At 33.4% G+C, this 15906-nt stretch overlaps 1 protein-coding gene across 1 annotated transcript; it reads left to right on the forward strand.

Moving 5' to 3' along the window:
* The first annotated feature begins 1125 nt into the window (after nt 1-1125).
* Nucleotides 1126-15666, forward strand: LOC128188557 (feeding circuit activating peptides-like). The gene is made up of 2 exons (XM_052859673.1): nt 1126-1408; nt 14090-15666. Exons 1-2 carry the CDS (start codon nt 1334-1336, stop codon nt 15341-15343), a joined length of 1329 nt encoding a protein of 442 aa, XP_052715633.1. The 5' UTR covers nt 1126-1333; the 3' UTR covers nt 15344-15666.
* The last annotated feature ends 240 nt before the right edge of the window (nt 15667-15906 follow it).

The raw sequence follows: 15906 nt of genomic DNA on the forward strand, positions 1-15906 counted from the left end.
AGAGCAACAGTAAAAGAAAGTCCACTAGAGTGTGCATGTAGTGATATGTCTAGTAAAATAATTATAACGATGATCTTCACTGTGTGAACCGATGCATTCTTTAAAAAGAGTCGGTGGTTGTTGCCATTTTTATATCATTTATTATATAGAAGAAGAGCTATAAATAGTAGATATAGGAAACAGTCAAGTTTAAAAGCTAAAACATTACATTTTGGACTTTCTCTTTACTGAGTGACAGTTTATCACCAATTTTGCAAAATTATCATTATGATATCATGAACTTTTAGGTAGATTTGATGTTGACCATGCAGATCCCTTAACAAAGGCCTACCATTGTGTAGTATACACACAACTGCTTTTTTCAAGATTTCTGTTATCAAAAGCGCAAGTTCTGATACGCGTTGATTCAGACGTGGAAATAAGTTAATCCTTATTTGTTACACCATAAACATGGTATTTAACTCTATACACGGTCAATGACGATTTCAAATCAATCGCAAAGACCGTTTAGGATTCGGATGAACAGTGTAAGATATCGAAATACGTGACCAACAGAACTTGTATTGATGATATTTATCAAGAATGGTCCTTTATTGTTCAAATTTTGAATTTGAATTTTGAATATTGGGTTTAAATGAATGGTATGAATAAATATTAAACGACTTTTGAACACTAAAATCGTACAGTGATGATGTAAAGATTATTTGCTGTTGTATTTAGCGCTCAAAATCGGTCCTTAGGAAAGATGAGCTTGGATAAGAGGGCCACGTCAACCTGTATGTGTTTCTATAGTGGACCAAATAATGACAATTAGCAGACTTTTCAGACTAAACTGCCATTTTTAGACACTTAGAATCATAACTTCAATTATGATGAGTCTAATTACTCCTATAAAAATCGATCTGTAGAAAAATAACCGGGGTTCGGGTATCAAATAAGAGACGATATGCTTCATTCTCTGACATAAATATTACCATAACAATTTAATTCGAAACACGGATCCCAGATCATTGAGATCAAATACTACACTACCAAAAGGTGTCCCGCCTCTTGTTTGATGCTGACGTCATAGTGAAGAGGGGTTGGCGGGAAATAAAATACCGCGTCATTGACTAGCGTCAGATTCTGACCACCGAAATCCTCCACACCAGCAGCAGAAAGTTAACCCCTTCCGCCAACTCTTTCTGATAGCTCTCCTGCACAACCATATCGAACAAATTGCTGAGCCGGTGCCTATATCTGAGCGTGATTTAAAACCCAAACGCAGTTTCATCAGCAGACCTCAGACGTCGCGCAGACTCGACAGCACTCAGTGACAACCCTGGCTGAAAAGATGAAGATGCACTCGGTGCTTTACTTGGGTCTTTTATTCAGTATCTGTTATCAAACAAGTGCAGAAGACAATAAGGTAAGACAGTAGAAAGCAGCCGTTGTTTAACATTTCTTGTTCGTATTCTTCCTTTGTAAACTTGAGGACGGTAAGGTGTACTTACCACTTTTTTTTCTAAATGATCGTCAGTGCTTACTTTGTGGGTGAATGTTCTGCCCCTATCCCCGTGGATTCTGATTTTTGACCGGTCAGCATCTGGTCACTCAACTTCTCGAAACGATTAAGTTTCAAGGTTTACTGCATGTTTCTTCAATCTCTGATAACACATTGCCATAACCATTATCCTTATCCTTGAGATCTCTCGATGATATTCTTTTGAATGGATTTTTGAATCTGAATTCAGACGGTCAAAATGGTGTTTATAACACTTCCACAAATATCAATTTAATGCGGATTCGTGAATTTAAGAAACCCATACTTTTATCTACTTAAAACCACATTTTTAATTTTTTAAAAGATAAGTTTGCGACCTTTTAAAAGAACTGTGGGGTTTTTTTAAACTTAAAGTGTTGTATGTCATTTGTTACAACAGTTGATGACTCAAATAAAGATATATGTACCGAGTGATGAGAAAGTTGCTAAACTGCTTTTTTTTCTCAAACGACGGTTAGTTAGTTAGTTAGTTAGTTATTACAAATACGCGTATGAGTAAAATTCTATATCAAAATTCAGTTAAATAAAATAGTTTATGTGTATGATGTTCAAATCCAAATTATGCAATGTCGTGTAAATAATTCATTCGATTGTTTCTAATAAAGGGTTTTATATTTCATCATTATATTTGAATCCTGCTGTAACAGATAAACGATATGCAATAATTCCTCGGTCCTGATCATCTGAAACCAATCAAAAGTCAAAGTTGATATACAGCGTGGTTCCTTTTATAGAAATTCACAATAAAAGATAATAAGTTTTAATTGATTAATTTTGTAAGTTTAAATGGAATTTGGTGAGATGCAATTCATGCTGTATATCTGAATACATTGTTATAAGTATTGTATGTTAAACTTTTCTGAATTCTTTAAATGTCTTTAAAAATATGTTTGAATTCTTGCACCCTCGGTGGGTATACCGTGTGTTTTGGAGTCTTATTACAGTTCACCTGTTTCTGAATCTTTGCAAGTCTTACTTAAAAGCTTTTATCAAATTGCATGGGATTATCATTCAAGTCAAATGCACATTGACTGTACTCTGTATAATCAAACATAATTGTCGATTTTTAGGAGATTACCGTAATTTATCATAGTCGTTTACAGTCCAAATGTTGACAATTGCTTCACCAAAAAACAAGGTAAACAGGGTAATTAGTTCCACCATTCTTTTTAAACACAACCTGATATTAGGTCAATCTAATTAAACAAAATATTGAGCTGCGATCAACCAGAGACAAAGGTTTGCGCTGATTGGATGAAAAAAAAACTTGAAAATGTTGAAAGTTAAAATTCTTCATATAAATAAAAGAAAGAATGCATATAATAAAAACTCTTTAAAGCTAACACACCAATCTAAAGCAAAGCAAAGCATATACAATACCTTAATTTCTGCCATTTTACAGTTGATGTTTTCTTAATACTGGTGAAAAGAACGGGGTTTTTTTCTTGCAAGCCTCATAAATTAAATCCCGTTATCTTTGAATAATTAGGTTTTAACCGCTCTATAACTCTACTTAAACTGTTAAGTTCTCAAGATATTCTCTTGAGTGACTCTTTTATTTCATTTGATTCTTTTAAATGGATAGATATATTTCTTTCGTTTTCTTCCCTATAGATTGAATAACTTTCGGAGCGCTTTTATACAAAAAATTCTAAATGAATAATTTGTTAGATATACACCGTATATAAAATCTTGAACATTTAGTCATGAAAACTTCAAGTGATGGTTTGTAATTTATTTGAATATCATTTCACAATATAGCGGAAAATAAGATAAATGATACAAAGAAAGTTAAGAAAAGTGACAGGAATTACTGAATTCAGTATGGTATATCATCATGCTTGTAACTCAATTTACCGTTTTCTAAATTAATTGATCATACAGAAACATTCCTACAATCCCCCACAAGGGTTCTCTGTAGTTATATCGAAAGAAGCTATTTATTTATTAAAAGCAGCATCATGGCATTAAGGTAAAACTATTGACAAATGCCCGGGTGTCTTGGATAATATTTAACTATTTATGAAGTTCCTTGGTCAACCTGCATCCTGTTAGATTAATTCTATGTTGATAAATCGATCTTGTTTTTTCTTCTACGCATTTTATCCCGACTTTACTTAATGGCTAATTAATTAAATAGCACGAACGCTGTAGGATTTTATTAGCTTCCTACGATCATAGTTCTAATGTAAAAACTGAAACGCTTGACGAACGTACGAATCTTCCTTTAATTTTGCACGAATTAGTAGATATGTTACCAAAGTAAAAGGCAATGAAATACCGAATGGAAAACATCTGAGAAAATTAGAACAGCTTACTCTATTGGAATTTTACCCAAAGGTAAACGTTTTGAGTTGTTGTATGTAAAAATGAGGCCACATCGTGACCATGAGACTGTTTTATAGTAACAATCATGTTCAATAGTTTACTTGAAACCTGTCGTAATTATTGGGACCACATCACATTAAATCGTTCAGTCGTCCCTAATTCATCTTTTGTTGCTCACACAAAGACTCCCGCCCTCGTGTTGTAGGTATAAGATAACGAAAGAAAAGAAGAAACTCATTTATGACATCAGAATGCTGTGCCGTAATCTAATTACCGGGATTTTTCATATATTTGTTATAAAATTGGATTTTCAGAGGGAATTAGGCCCGTGAAGGAAAGTGGAAAAGGAAGAACATCAATTAAAAGAAAAAGAAAATCGTACCGGTCATTTCATATAAGTCCGATCTGTCTTGCAATGGAGCAGGAGGCCGGAAGTGTTTGCCCACATCAACCGGGGCTTTTACGACTCGAAGCTTACAGCTTTTAGATAGAAATAAAACTTACTTCATAAATTGATGAAGATCGATCAATTGATCTTACAAGCGTAAATCAAAGTTCGCGGAACACAACAAACTGTCGCTTAGCTTATAATATGTCATTAGGCAAGTAGCTTCTGTGAGGAAATATCCAAATTACAATTAAGAAATCCAAATTCGTTCAATACTCAACCCTACCTGTACTTAAAATGTGGTATGGTTCTGGTATGGTCAGATACTTGCTTATCGTAGACTCTTCCCAGTGTGTACAAAATCTACAAATAGTTGCATATATAGATACTACTTCCCTGGGTTTTTGTCTTTGTCATTATTTTATTTTTTACATTAATGAAATTAATATACTAGTACTACTACTAGTAGTAGTTTGGAATATGAAAGTCTGTTGAAGAAAAACATTAAACTGATAACATTATACTCCTAGACCAAGGAAACAGTCATGCTAAATAATTTCAGCTGATTTCTAATAGTACTGATTTTTACCATTACCATGAAGAAGAACATACGGTCGTTAATTCTTTTCGTCCACATTGACGACACAACCAAAGGACAAATCGTCTTCTTTCTTTCATTTTGAACCGTTCCTCTCCAAAGGTTTCTTGTGTCTATAATGCTTTCCTTCTGATCACCATTTCAAAGCTGCAATTCAGGCAATGCGTCGAGACCGAGTGCGTGTATTTGTTGTACAAATGGTAAAAAATATTAAATTTATTTAAATCTGGGATAAAAAAAAAAAACCCTCACATATCTATGTACGAAGAACAAACTTAACATCATGAAGAATGTATCGCGAGAACTACAGTAACTGACCGCATTGTCTCGTACGTTTGTCTACCATTGACTGCTGTGTGTATATCAACACTGTCTTCATTTGCAAGGTATATAATTATGTAGTTTACCTGTTTGCCAGAGTGAAAACGCATTTCCAACCAAAACCAATAGAAAACAAAACCGTCAGACCAAATGCAGTGAAAAACTAATTTATAATTTTAAGATGCAATTACTATTACATTGTATTAAAGAGTTTTGGCAAATGTTGTCCTCTAAGATACTTTTCATCAAATAACTTGCTTCAAATTGTTCTTTGATGTCCTTGAAAGTGATGAATCTATGGAGCAGACAAAGCTTGTTCTTATTAGAAACAATAAACTATCTTCAAACATTGCTCATGATTTCATTAATAACTAAGTCGAACAAACGTTAATAAACATTCATAAAAATTCAGAGATCTGTAATTTAATATCTTTCACATCACTGTTCTTGTTTTGTTATAACGTAGATGTTGCAGATGTGTTTTCCGCAAAATGATCTTAAACTATTCTGCAGTGATCTTTTATGGCTTCTTTTCGATGCTCCTCAACAAATTTACTTTATGAAATGGTCAGCAAAATCCTTCCAGATCTGCCCTAAACTTATAATGATTTGTTAAGCTATAAACTACTATTTTATAAAAGAAAAGTACCATGAATTTTAGCTTAAAGCATGAATCTCTTTATACAAAACTCTTCTTTTAAATGAAATCATTGCAGTAAAAAAAAAATGGCCTCGGCCTTCCGATCCTCCTAAAGGCATCAAGTGTTTCAAAATCAACCAGTTCCTTGATATTTACAATCCAACTTATCATTTCTTTAAATATATATGTTCTTGGTTTAAACGAAAAATGCACTCTGGACGCTTTTTTCTTGCTGTCGACACAATTTGTTTTACAATTAAAAAGGAAAAAACATGTATCGGGCATAAAATAGTTATTTTTATCTTTATCAAAATACCTTTGAATTTACAATAGAAGAAGCACTGTTTACTAAACCTTTTCAACCATACAGAAAATGACAAGTGCAGAAAACACATCATTTAGAAACGAGTGAGTCTGACAATTTTATGATTTACATTTTCTATGATTTATCACATCATTCAATTTCCAAAGATGCAATTGTTTACTTTATTAAATTTGAACGCAAGGTTTCCCTGTCAATACAAATTATCATCTGCAATAAAGTCTCGGAAGCAGAGAATCGTAGAGAAGTTTTTACGGATATATTTAGCCGTCCATTATTCCATATCCTTGCTTCATTAACGGTCAAAAGAAAATAATCACAATATAGCAGTTTATCCCACGTCTTTATGAAGCGTTATTTCTCACAAGAATGAAAATGGTTGCATAGTAAGAGTTTCATATATATAAAACACAATTATATGGTCATTAATAGATGATTGCATGAGAGATGATTTGATTTTGTTTATCAAAAGAGGATCGTTCGGTGCTGCGTTTTAAGAATGCGTGTCAGCCGACCAGTCTCATCAATGAACAGTATATATGCAATATGAAGCCGTTTCCCATGCATTAAAGTAATAAAGTTAGGAGAAATTCTTCTTTTGAACCCAATTTATTAATAATCGACAAATAAAATCCTTTTAGCATCAAATAATATTTCCAAAGAGATAGAGAGACAAATTTTACATGTATCTGACAATAATTGTCAGACGTTTTCATAATGTGAAATTTTATTAATATATCTTTTGATAATTTCAGAGAGTAAGAAAGGCGCTCATTGTCCAAAGGTTAAAAAACACTCAAAACTACATTTGTATTTTATTTTATAAAGGTTTTGTTAAATTAATGCATTTTATTAGACACTGTCTACTTAATTGACATGTACTCAGTAACTGTTTGACCATTATTAATTTATCAAATTGTAAATTTTATTACTTTAAACCTAATTATTGTCATGAATTCTAAAGACACAAAATAAATTGTAACCAAGTGCAACTTCTGTAAAAATCTTCATTTTTTTTTAAAGTAAGGGTCATATTTATTGCACGTTTTTGACCCTCATATTTTCAAACGTAAAAAAAACCCCGTCTAATGCAGTATGTCATGTACAATGTACTTATTTTGTTTATAGAATATTGTACTTCCCTATTTGGACTTACTGCGTATTCTCACTCCCATTGTCTTTAAAGATTCCAACTGTGTTCAAACAGATTATGACTAAGGTGATTTACAATTTAACAGTATGTCTGTATATCAATACACACATTTATGATTATTTACTTTAACTTTGTAATGCCTTATACATACATGTAGCAGTGTTCAGTTCATTAGGTACCCATGTTTAGGTTGGCTTTGCCTGAACTACTGTATTTTTCTTTGCATGGATCGAAACTCTGCCTACATTGAGAGCATTAAATTAAGGTCACCTCCATATTGTGACGTATTGTTGTCGAAATATACAATAAAATGTAGAGTAATTTTAAGATAAGTTTCTTTCCCGAAATAGATCAATACATGTAACAGCGTAATGAAGTGGGTTAGAGGGTTCGCTTCGAATCTGTAAGTCATGAATGCGAATCCCGTTGGGATTTTTAAAAACTTTCACCTTTCCAAAAATTATTAAAAGTTTTTTTTGCCAAATATTGTAAAATTTGAAAATGTTAAACCGTTGAAAGTATTCTAAGTATAATGTACTTTAATACACACTAATATCGACAGTGTCCCATACCACCTTAATTTTCGAACTGACATCAGATTTCCAAACAGTTATAGTGACATTCTGTAGATGGAAATATTGGCGTTTCCCTATATGTATTTTACTGACCCTCAATAACGATACTTTACTCAGACAATCTTAATATTTTGAACATTTTAAGACAAATTCAGATAAAAATTGAAATACATTGTTTAAACCGTCATATGCTTTCTCTTGTGGATCATAAGGCTATAAAAGAAAGTGCTCATTGCAGACAAAATAATGTTAATCGCTAGCTTGATATTTGCAGCTTTCTGCACGGTTCGCTACCTTCATACCCAAGTGAACCACATTATATGTTTGCTTGTGATATATGAATCAGATATCTTGCATTTGAAAAAAATACTTACACACTAAATATTTTATGCGAAAAAAACCCAAATCCACAATCAGGTGTAGATTGTGTATTATAGTATTGAGCGACCTGCGTAATATTAATGGCCAGGAGGCAGGGGCCTTGTAAATATGTCCATAGACGCAACAACAATGACGTAACGAGGAGTAATATATTATTAATTTACCCTTCAAACTGAAATTAATAGTTCTTCACAAGGGCTCTAAAAGTAAGAGGCGAAAATTAACACAGTCATAAAACAAAAAAACTGCAATTAAATTTTCATCCGCAAAAGTTTCCGTGCGAGAGTCTTCCTGGATGTGTTCTGGTAGCTAATCCAACATCTGCTGTTCATTTGATCAAGAAAACTAAACAAACACCATCCTTTGCGACATTGGAAGGAGTGGCTTAACCCACCGCAGATTTAACAGTTTTCTAATTAGTTATCTTTAATCTTAATTAATCAATGCTGGTATCCGTGCACGTTGGAATGCAGCAATACACATTTCCTCTCCAGCTATAGATATTGGGTCACTGTGATTGTCTCCTATTTACAATCCCACATCTAACCAACAACGGATTAAGTCTGTTTGCCTCTTTGTATAGGGAAAGCGTAAAACTCAATTAAATGACATTTTATTCTTAGTTTAACTGTTGCAAAAAGGGCGTAAGCAGTCCTTTATTTCCGGATTTAGCATCGTTTATTTGCTTCTTCCTACTAATCTCAATACTTCTGCAGTAAATAAACCAGATACAATGTACTATGTATTGAGTAACTTCATATTCAGGTACTTTTGTAAAAATACTATACTCGTTTTACTTTTTAGGTTTTTTTTTTTATTTCAGTTTAAGGTGGCTCTATACACCCACAGTTTATTCCAATTTTCAATAGAAGACCACAAAACATATGCTTATCAAATATTAAAATGACGATAGGGATACTATAGGTATTTTTAAAGATTTTTTTAATGTTTTTTCGTGTTTTTGTAAAATATTTTTTAAAAAGACAGCTATCAACAAATTGAGAGAAATTATTTTGTCATATGATGGATATTTCCTTCGGACACATAAAAAAAATATAACACTTCTTAACATTTAAAGATGTTATTATTACAATTTTTTTTAGTATTTCCCCAAAACATATTTTTTCATATTTTCTTACACTGTTGACAAATTATCTGAAAAAGTTGCTTGATGTTATAAGAAAATGTATTTTAATAAATGTGACATAAAAAATTGAATGAAAACCATTGCAAATAAACACAAAAAATATCTTAAATTTTATTTGGTATGACAGTTCCTCGTGTAAGGGTTATCGTTCCTAAGTCCCAAGGCCCAAACACCTTGGGGACTTTTCATTTCTGAGTTGAAGAAAATTTCCTCAATATAATGTTGGAATGATAAATACATACATATTTCATTATAGACTTTGCCCTGTATAAGTGAATAATTCGCTTTAATGCAAAACTAAGTCAAATAAATAAAGGGGAACATTGACTAGGCTAATAGGATTTATATGTATCCCAACCTGAGAGAAATTCAAAGCAACCCTCTCATCCCCGTTAGGTGTCGATATTAATGTGCATTAAAGTATATCATAATTGAATTATTTTCACCTGTTTAGAATTTTCTTTCACGGTATTCAACCAAAAAATACGTTTTACAAATTTTTGGAAAGTTAAAAAATTTATTGTTCTCAACGGGAATCGAACTCATGACCTACTGGTTTGTAGTGAACCCACTAACCCACTGCGCTACGTTGTAACATATCAAAGATGCTAAAGAAACTCTTTAAAAATTTATACTTGATTTTATTGTTTATTTCGATAAATAATACCACACAACGTGAAGGTGTCACATACCACATTACTTGTAAGTAATGAATTTTCCAATTATCAAATTAAATCTATCCATTTAACCAATTTTTTAAAATAGCGGTTCCCATACAATTCACCTCAGTTTAAATCAGCCAGTACCGGAAATACATGTTTCCAGATTTACTTTTTTGCGTACTGCGTCATCAAAAAGTGGTGTATAGAGCCACCTTAAGTTTGTATTCCGCATGCATGAAGGTCAAAGGTTAATGAAAAAACATTTTGTTCTAAAACACTTTTTATCTCTAAGAAGTAAACACAAGATCAAAGAATTTATAAAATACATGCCATATACATTGCAAGATATCAGGAGAAAAAATTAATATACAGTATATTGGGTTGCTGAAATTCTTTTATCCAGGCCTATAGTAGCAATTATAAAAAGGGGGTCGTTCATCTTATGATTAACTAATAATATAATGGGGGGGGGGGGGGGGGGGTTAATTCTAAAGGGAAAGAAAGAAAAAGAAATTAATATATATTCAAAGATAATTTTGGAGAAGCAACTCACCTTACTCTCCATAGTTATATAAATCGATCTGTAGAATTTGGTTGCGAGTTGTCGCGCTTCCTCTACATCAGCGGTTCCAAGATCAAAAATCAATTATTACTCTGGGGCGTATTAAAAATTGACACTGGAAGTTGAGTTGCGTATTCATATTAAATGAAAGGTGCATTATGCAACACAGCTTTGTGTTGCACCTGACTATTTATTTTAAAATGGTTTTATGGTTTACATAGTTTGCTGCATTTACAATAAACTCTGAATAGAAGTTTCTCTATTTAGAAAGCCTGTATATGTTATAGATAACAATACTCTGCTATTGATGATTTCACTAAGAGACAACTCTACAAAATTGTAGGTTTTCTTAAATTACATGTATTATTATTTTATTTATTTATATATGCATTTTGGAATGGAATGGTGGGAAAAAAAGAAATAGCTTTTTGCTTTGGACACCTTGTGTAACCCGAGTTTTCTGTCTTCATAATGTATATATTTCTTTATCCTCTGGAATCATTTTAATTAAAATACATTATTGTGAACTTTGAGTTGGAACATGTTTTATCTAAGATTGATTGGTTTTATAACCTAATATTTGTTAATAAAATACTGTATAGCTTTCAATGTTGACCGAGCTACCCGGTATATCACCCCCCCCCCCCCCCCCCCTTCCCCACTATTAATATTAAAGAATTAATCTAATCATGAATTAAAAAAATTTATCACGCATAAATTGAGAATACATATAAATTTAAAAAAATTTATGTGCAGTTTTGATTGGAGACGTTATAAGAACATAGGATTTATTTCTTATTTCTACATTCAGAAAACACATAATTCGTACATGGTAATCCAGATATGAAGTCTGCAAACTTTACAGAAAAAGTAACGAAAGTAGTTTACTGTTTTTTATTCACCTACATGTGACTCTCTTTATATGTCTTCAGCCAAAGAGAGCAATGTAATCGTTATTGTCGATCCATACGTTAGATAAGAGGAACAGATTCATCTGTCATAGAGGAAAAGTCCTCTCGGCACACTTCGACCGATTCGTAACTCATCTAAACGTTGGAGACAGAATCAGCCGAGGTGTGCCGAGTGATGGAGAGTGAAGGAGGTCGGACAGTCAACAAATTAACCATCAGATCTACCTTAATTTTGTAGATATAATTTTAAAGATATAGACTTTTATTTAGATAAAAAAGTTCATAAATTTGAACATTTTATTATATCTTTATACATTTACAGCGCTGTTCTTTTCAATGAGATCAATATACCCTAAAAATGGCCATAGATACCCAGTCTTCTTATATAATTATTAGGGAATCGGACGTAAATCTGTGGAGGCCGTACTGTCTGTGTTCTCATTGTAGCGAATATTTCGATCGATCGCGAACTAATTAACGTATATGTATAGTAAACCTTAAAAAATTAAAAAATGTTAACAGTATTTCTCATAGGTTTTGGAATTAACGTTGTCATCAAAGTCAAAGAATGTGAGCATTCACATTCATACATTGATTTGAGAGTACTTGTTAGTTGCTAAGTGAAGACGATCGGACTTCTTAATACTCAGCGGATGTAAACATAAATTACATGTAATAAAAAGAACACGTGTAACATACTCACAAATATAATCATATAAATACATGTACAATACATATAATTTTATACTATCTGGTTTGTCAATTTAGCTCACCAGTTCTTTTATGCACGTGTATATGTAATAATAATTATATGTAAAGTAAAATCAATAACAATATTAGGCAGAAAGATAAGCTCGCCACATCTGTTTTTAAGGAATAATATTTATAATTTACCATTTCATTTTTCATATTTTTTCATTTATTGAAATGCATGTAAATTGACAACTCAAGTACCAGTGGAGTTCCAACTTTTAATGATTTAGTGTATTGTATTATCTGTCAGTGAGATGAATATACGATGCATTATAACAAGTATTTTTACCACCATTATGTGGAATGTACGTAATAATGCTAACATCGTATTGTTGTCGAACGTTCACTTTTTGGTTCTGTTGGTCACTGATCGTCATTACTTTACTTCAGCTCGATGGTTTTGAGTTCGACTATAGAATCATACACCTATCTGAAGGTTAATAACACATAAATCGTATTTGCATTCTTTACAATGTTAGGCTACATTATAAGAGAGTCTAAATAATATCAGGTTTCAAAAACACAAATCTCAGATTACTAGCGTTATCTACTAATTCTTGGATTTGATTTTTTTTCCTTCCGTTTTTTTTTTACTTTCTGGTAATGATAGTGTACTTTAAAATTTTATTTTCATTAACATTCATCAAATAAGAAAAGTACACGAGAAAAACATCGATAAATCATTTTTTCCAAAAAGAATAAAAATAGGACCATAGCCCCCGTGAAATAAAAGGAAAGCGGTTTTTCTGTGGACAAACATATATAAAGGGACATGAATTATGCAGGCGAGTGAATTATGAACCCCCTTTGCTGGGCCACCGGTCTCCACTCCTCATAACGGGCTCGTATTCTGGGTTTCTAATTCAATTGCGACCATTTGCTGATTCGATTAAGGAACCAATAAGAAGATCAGATGTAAAAACAAGAGGGTCGATCAAGTGAAATTATGCATGAACAAAAATTGATAAATGCTTCATCCTTTTCAAACTGATCTGATTTTGAAATTCAATCCGAGCTCTTTACCATTCGCGCCTCTGAGCTTTCCATCAGCCAAATGTTTCTAAGATGGAAAGCCAAATTGTTAAAGTGGTTTCAAAAATAATGATGGCATTTATCTGTTAGGATCTACGATTCTCAATAACAAAATGGACAGCATGTTGATTTATATCTGCCTTACTTAAACAATTTGATGCATTCTTAGATCAAATAAAATTCACCAAGTAAACCATAGTCAGCAGTGGCACATGTAATTGTCCGGGATTCGAATAGAGACAGGTACGAGATATGTATATATATTTAATTATATATTAAGACAAGCCGAGCTCCCTTATTAGCAGTCTGTGTCCGAGGAATTGTCTTCCTGGGACTGCACCCATAGTCAATAATTCATTTATATCTGGATGGAAGAAATCCAATATCCCGCAGGACACTTTTACGATTGTCCGGCACATTCCGAGAATTTCTGCTAATTACAAAAAAAACCATAATGAAACCCATCTTCTCGCACCCAGCCGTGAAATCACTAGATTTCTACAACATCTAAGAACAAGACAGATTTCAGGAACTTTTTTGTTTTCTCCATTGTTTATTTACTTGTATACTGTCGATTTCATGAGCTCCTTGTTTTCTTAAATGTACGTGTTTACTGTAATATTAAACATTGATAATGTGCAACTTGAATAAATATATTTTCAACACTATTTTTGCAACGTCATCAGTAGCATCATTTGAGATATACGTCAAACAGTGGACATAATATAAGATTTTTCCATCTTTAATTGCTTTTCTTTTTTCGTTGAATTTAGGTCCAGAGATACGATCCTTCCGAATATAACGATTTACTGCAACTACTACAAGGCTGGACTCTGACAACGCCCTCTGCTTCCATGACTACGTTACCTCCCTTGGACAATCTAGGTGGCGCTGTTGTGCACAAGGGATACCGGGAGTCGGGGGATATTGAAGGGGACCTGTATCAACAGGAACCAAAATCGGACAATGGAGTCCCAGAAAACAAAGTGTCATCTGATAGTCTGGATGAAGATTATTTCGAGCGATTCCAGGACAAGTATCCCTCTGAGAGTGAATTTGACAAAGTTTCAGAGACATATAATGACGAGGACCCCTCTGATGACAAAGAAAAGCGAGTTTTGAATAGTTTAGGTGGATTTTCTTTGCATGGCTATAAAAGAGGACTTAGTTCCCTTGGAGGGCTAAATCTTCATAATTTTGCTAAACGCGGACTAAACTCTCTTGGAGGAATGTCTCTTCATGATTTCAAACGCGGACTGAGCAGTCTTGGGGGAATGAGTCTCCACAATTTCAACAAGAGGGGGTTAAATTCTCTTGGTGGATTTGGACTTCATAATTATAAAAGAGCTCTTAGTTCTCTTGGTGGATTCTCACTTCACGGCTATAAGAGAGGACTCAGTTCCCTTGGAGGCATGTCATTGCACGGGGGCTTTAACAAACGAGGTCTTAGCAGTCTAGGCGGAATGTCTCTTCATGGCGGATTTTCAAAACGAGGCCTAAGTTCCCTTGGCGGAATGTCTCTTCATGGCGGATTTTCAAAACGAAGCTTAAGTTCCCTTGGCGGCATGTCACTCCATGGCGGATTTTCAAAACGAGGCTTAAGTTCTCTTGGCGGCATGTCGCTCCACGGTGGATTTTCAAAACGAGGCTTAAGTTCTCTCGGTGGTATGTCGCTCCACGGTGGATTTTCAAAACGAGGCCTAAGTTCTCTCGGTGGTATGTCGCTCCATGGTGGATTTTCAAAACGAGGCCTAAGTTCTCTTGGCGGTATGTCACTCCACGGCGGATTTTCAAAACGAGGCTTAAGTTCTCTAGGAGGGTTTAGATTACATGGATATAAGCGAGCTCTCAGCAACCTTGGTGGAATGAACCTTTACAACTTTAAAAGATCTCTTAATGACTTAGAGGAAAACAATAACTCGGAATCCCCTTACGATAATCTTGAATCGAGTGACGTTATGTCCGGTACCATGGACGCGTCGAAACATAAGCGATCAGTTCCTAGTGAACCAAGAACAGACAATTAATCTAAATCTTAAACATAAAACTTTTTAAAATTTTTCTTGTAAAGATTTATACATATCAAGTTTTGAATGACACCATTAATTTTATTCTTGTAAACTATTCCTAATACAAAGTGAAGACGATTGCTTTATGTTTTCCGTCCGGTCCGAGTTTTTGATTTCTCCACGAATACTATGATAAAAACTGGTATAGATCCAATGAGTGACATATTTTGATATTTTATTGATATTTCCTCTGTAACTGCCATGTTAATCCAAATGAACGTAGAGAGGACACTGTTTATTCACAAAGTTAATCAAGCTGTAAATAAATTCATACTTTTGTCGCTAATTTTTTCTTTACTGAACTACAACAATCAAGGATGATATTTTCACTGGTTGTATAATTCATGTTTGTCACAAAATATTTTCTGGCCTCTGAATTTGCAGTCAATAATTCATTATTGAGGCTTTCGTTCATTTTCCATTACCGTAGCAAGTGACTACAGCGTGTAACTCATGACACACACTCAGTGCCTCTTTCTCCTTCTCTTGATGATGCAAATTCTTCTTGTCATGCACCTGAT

This window comes from Crassostrea angulata, chromosome 6 (assembly GCF_025612915.1).
Source record: "Crassostrea angulata isolate pt1a10 chromosome 6, ASM2561291v2, whole genome shotgun sequence".
Taxonomy (NCBI): Eukaryota; Metazoa; Mollusca; class Bivalvia; order Ostreida; family Ostreidae; genus Magallana; species Magallana angulata.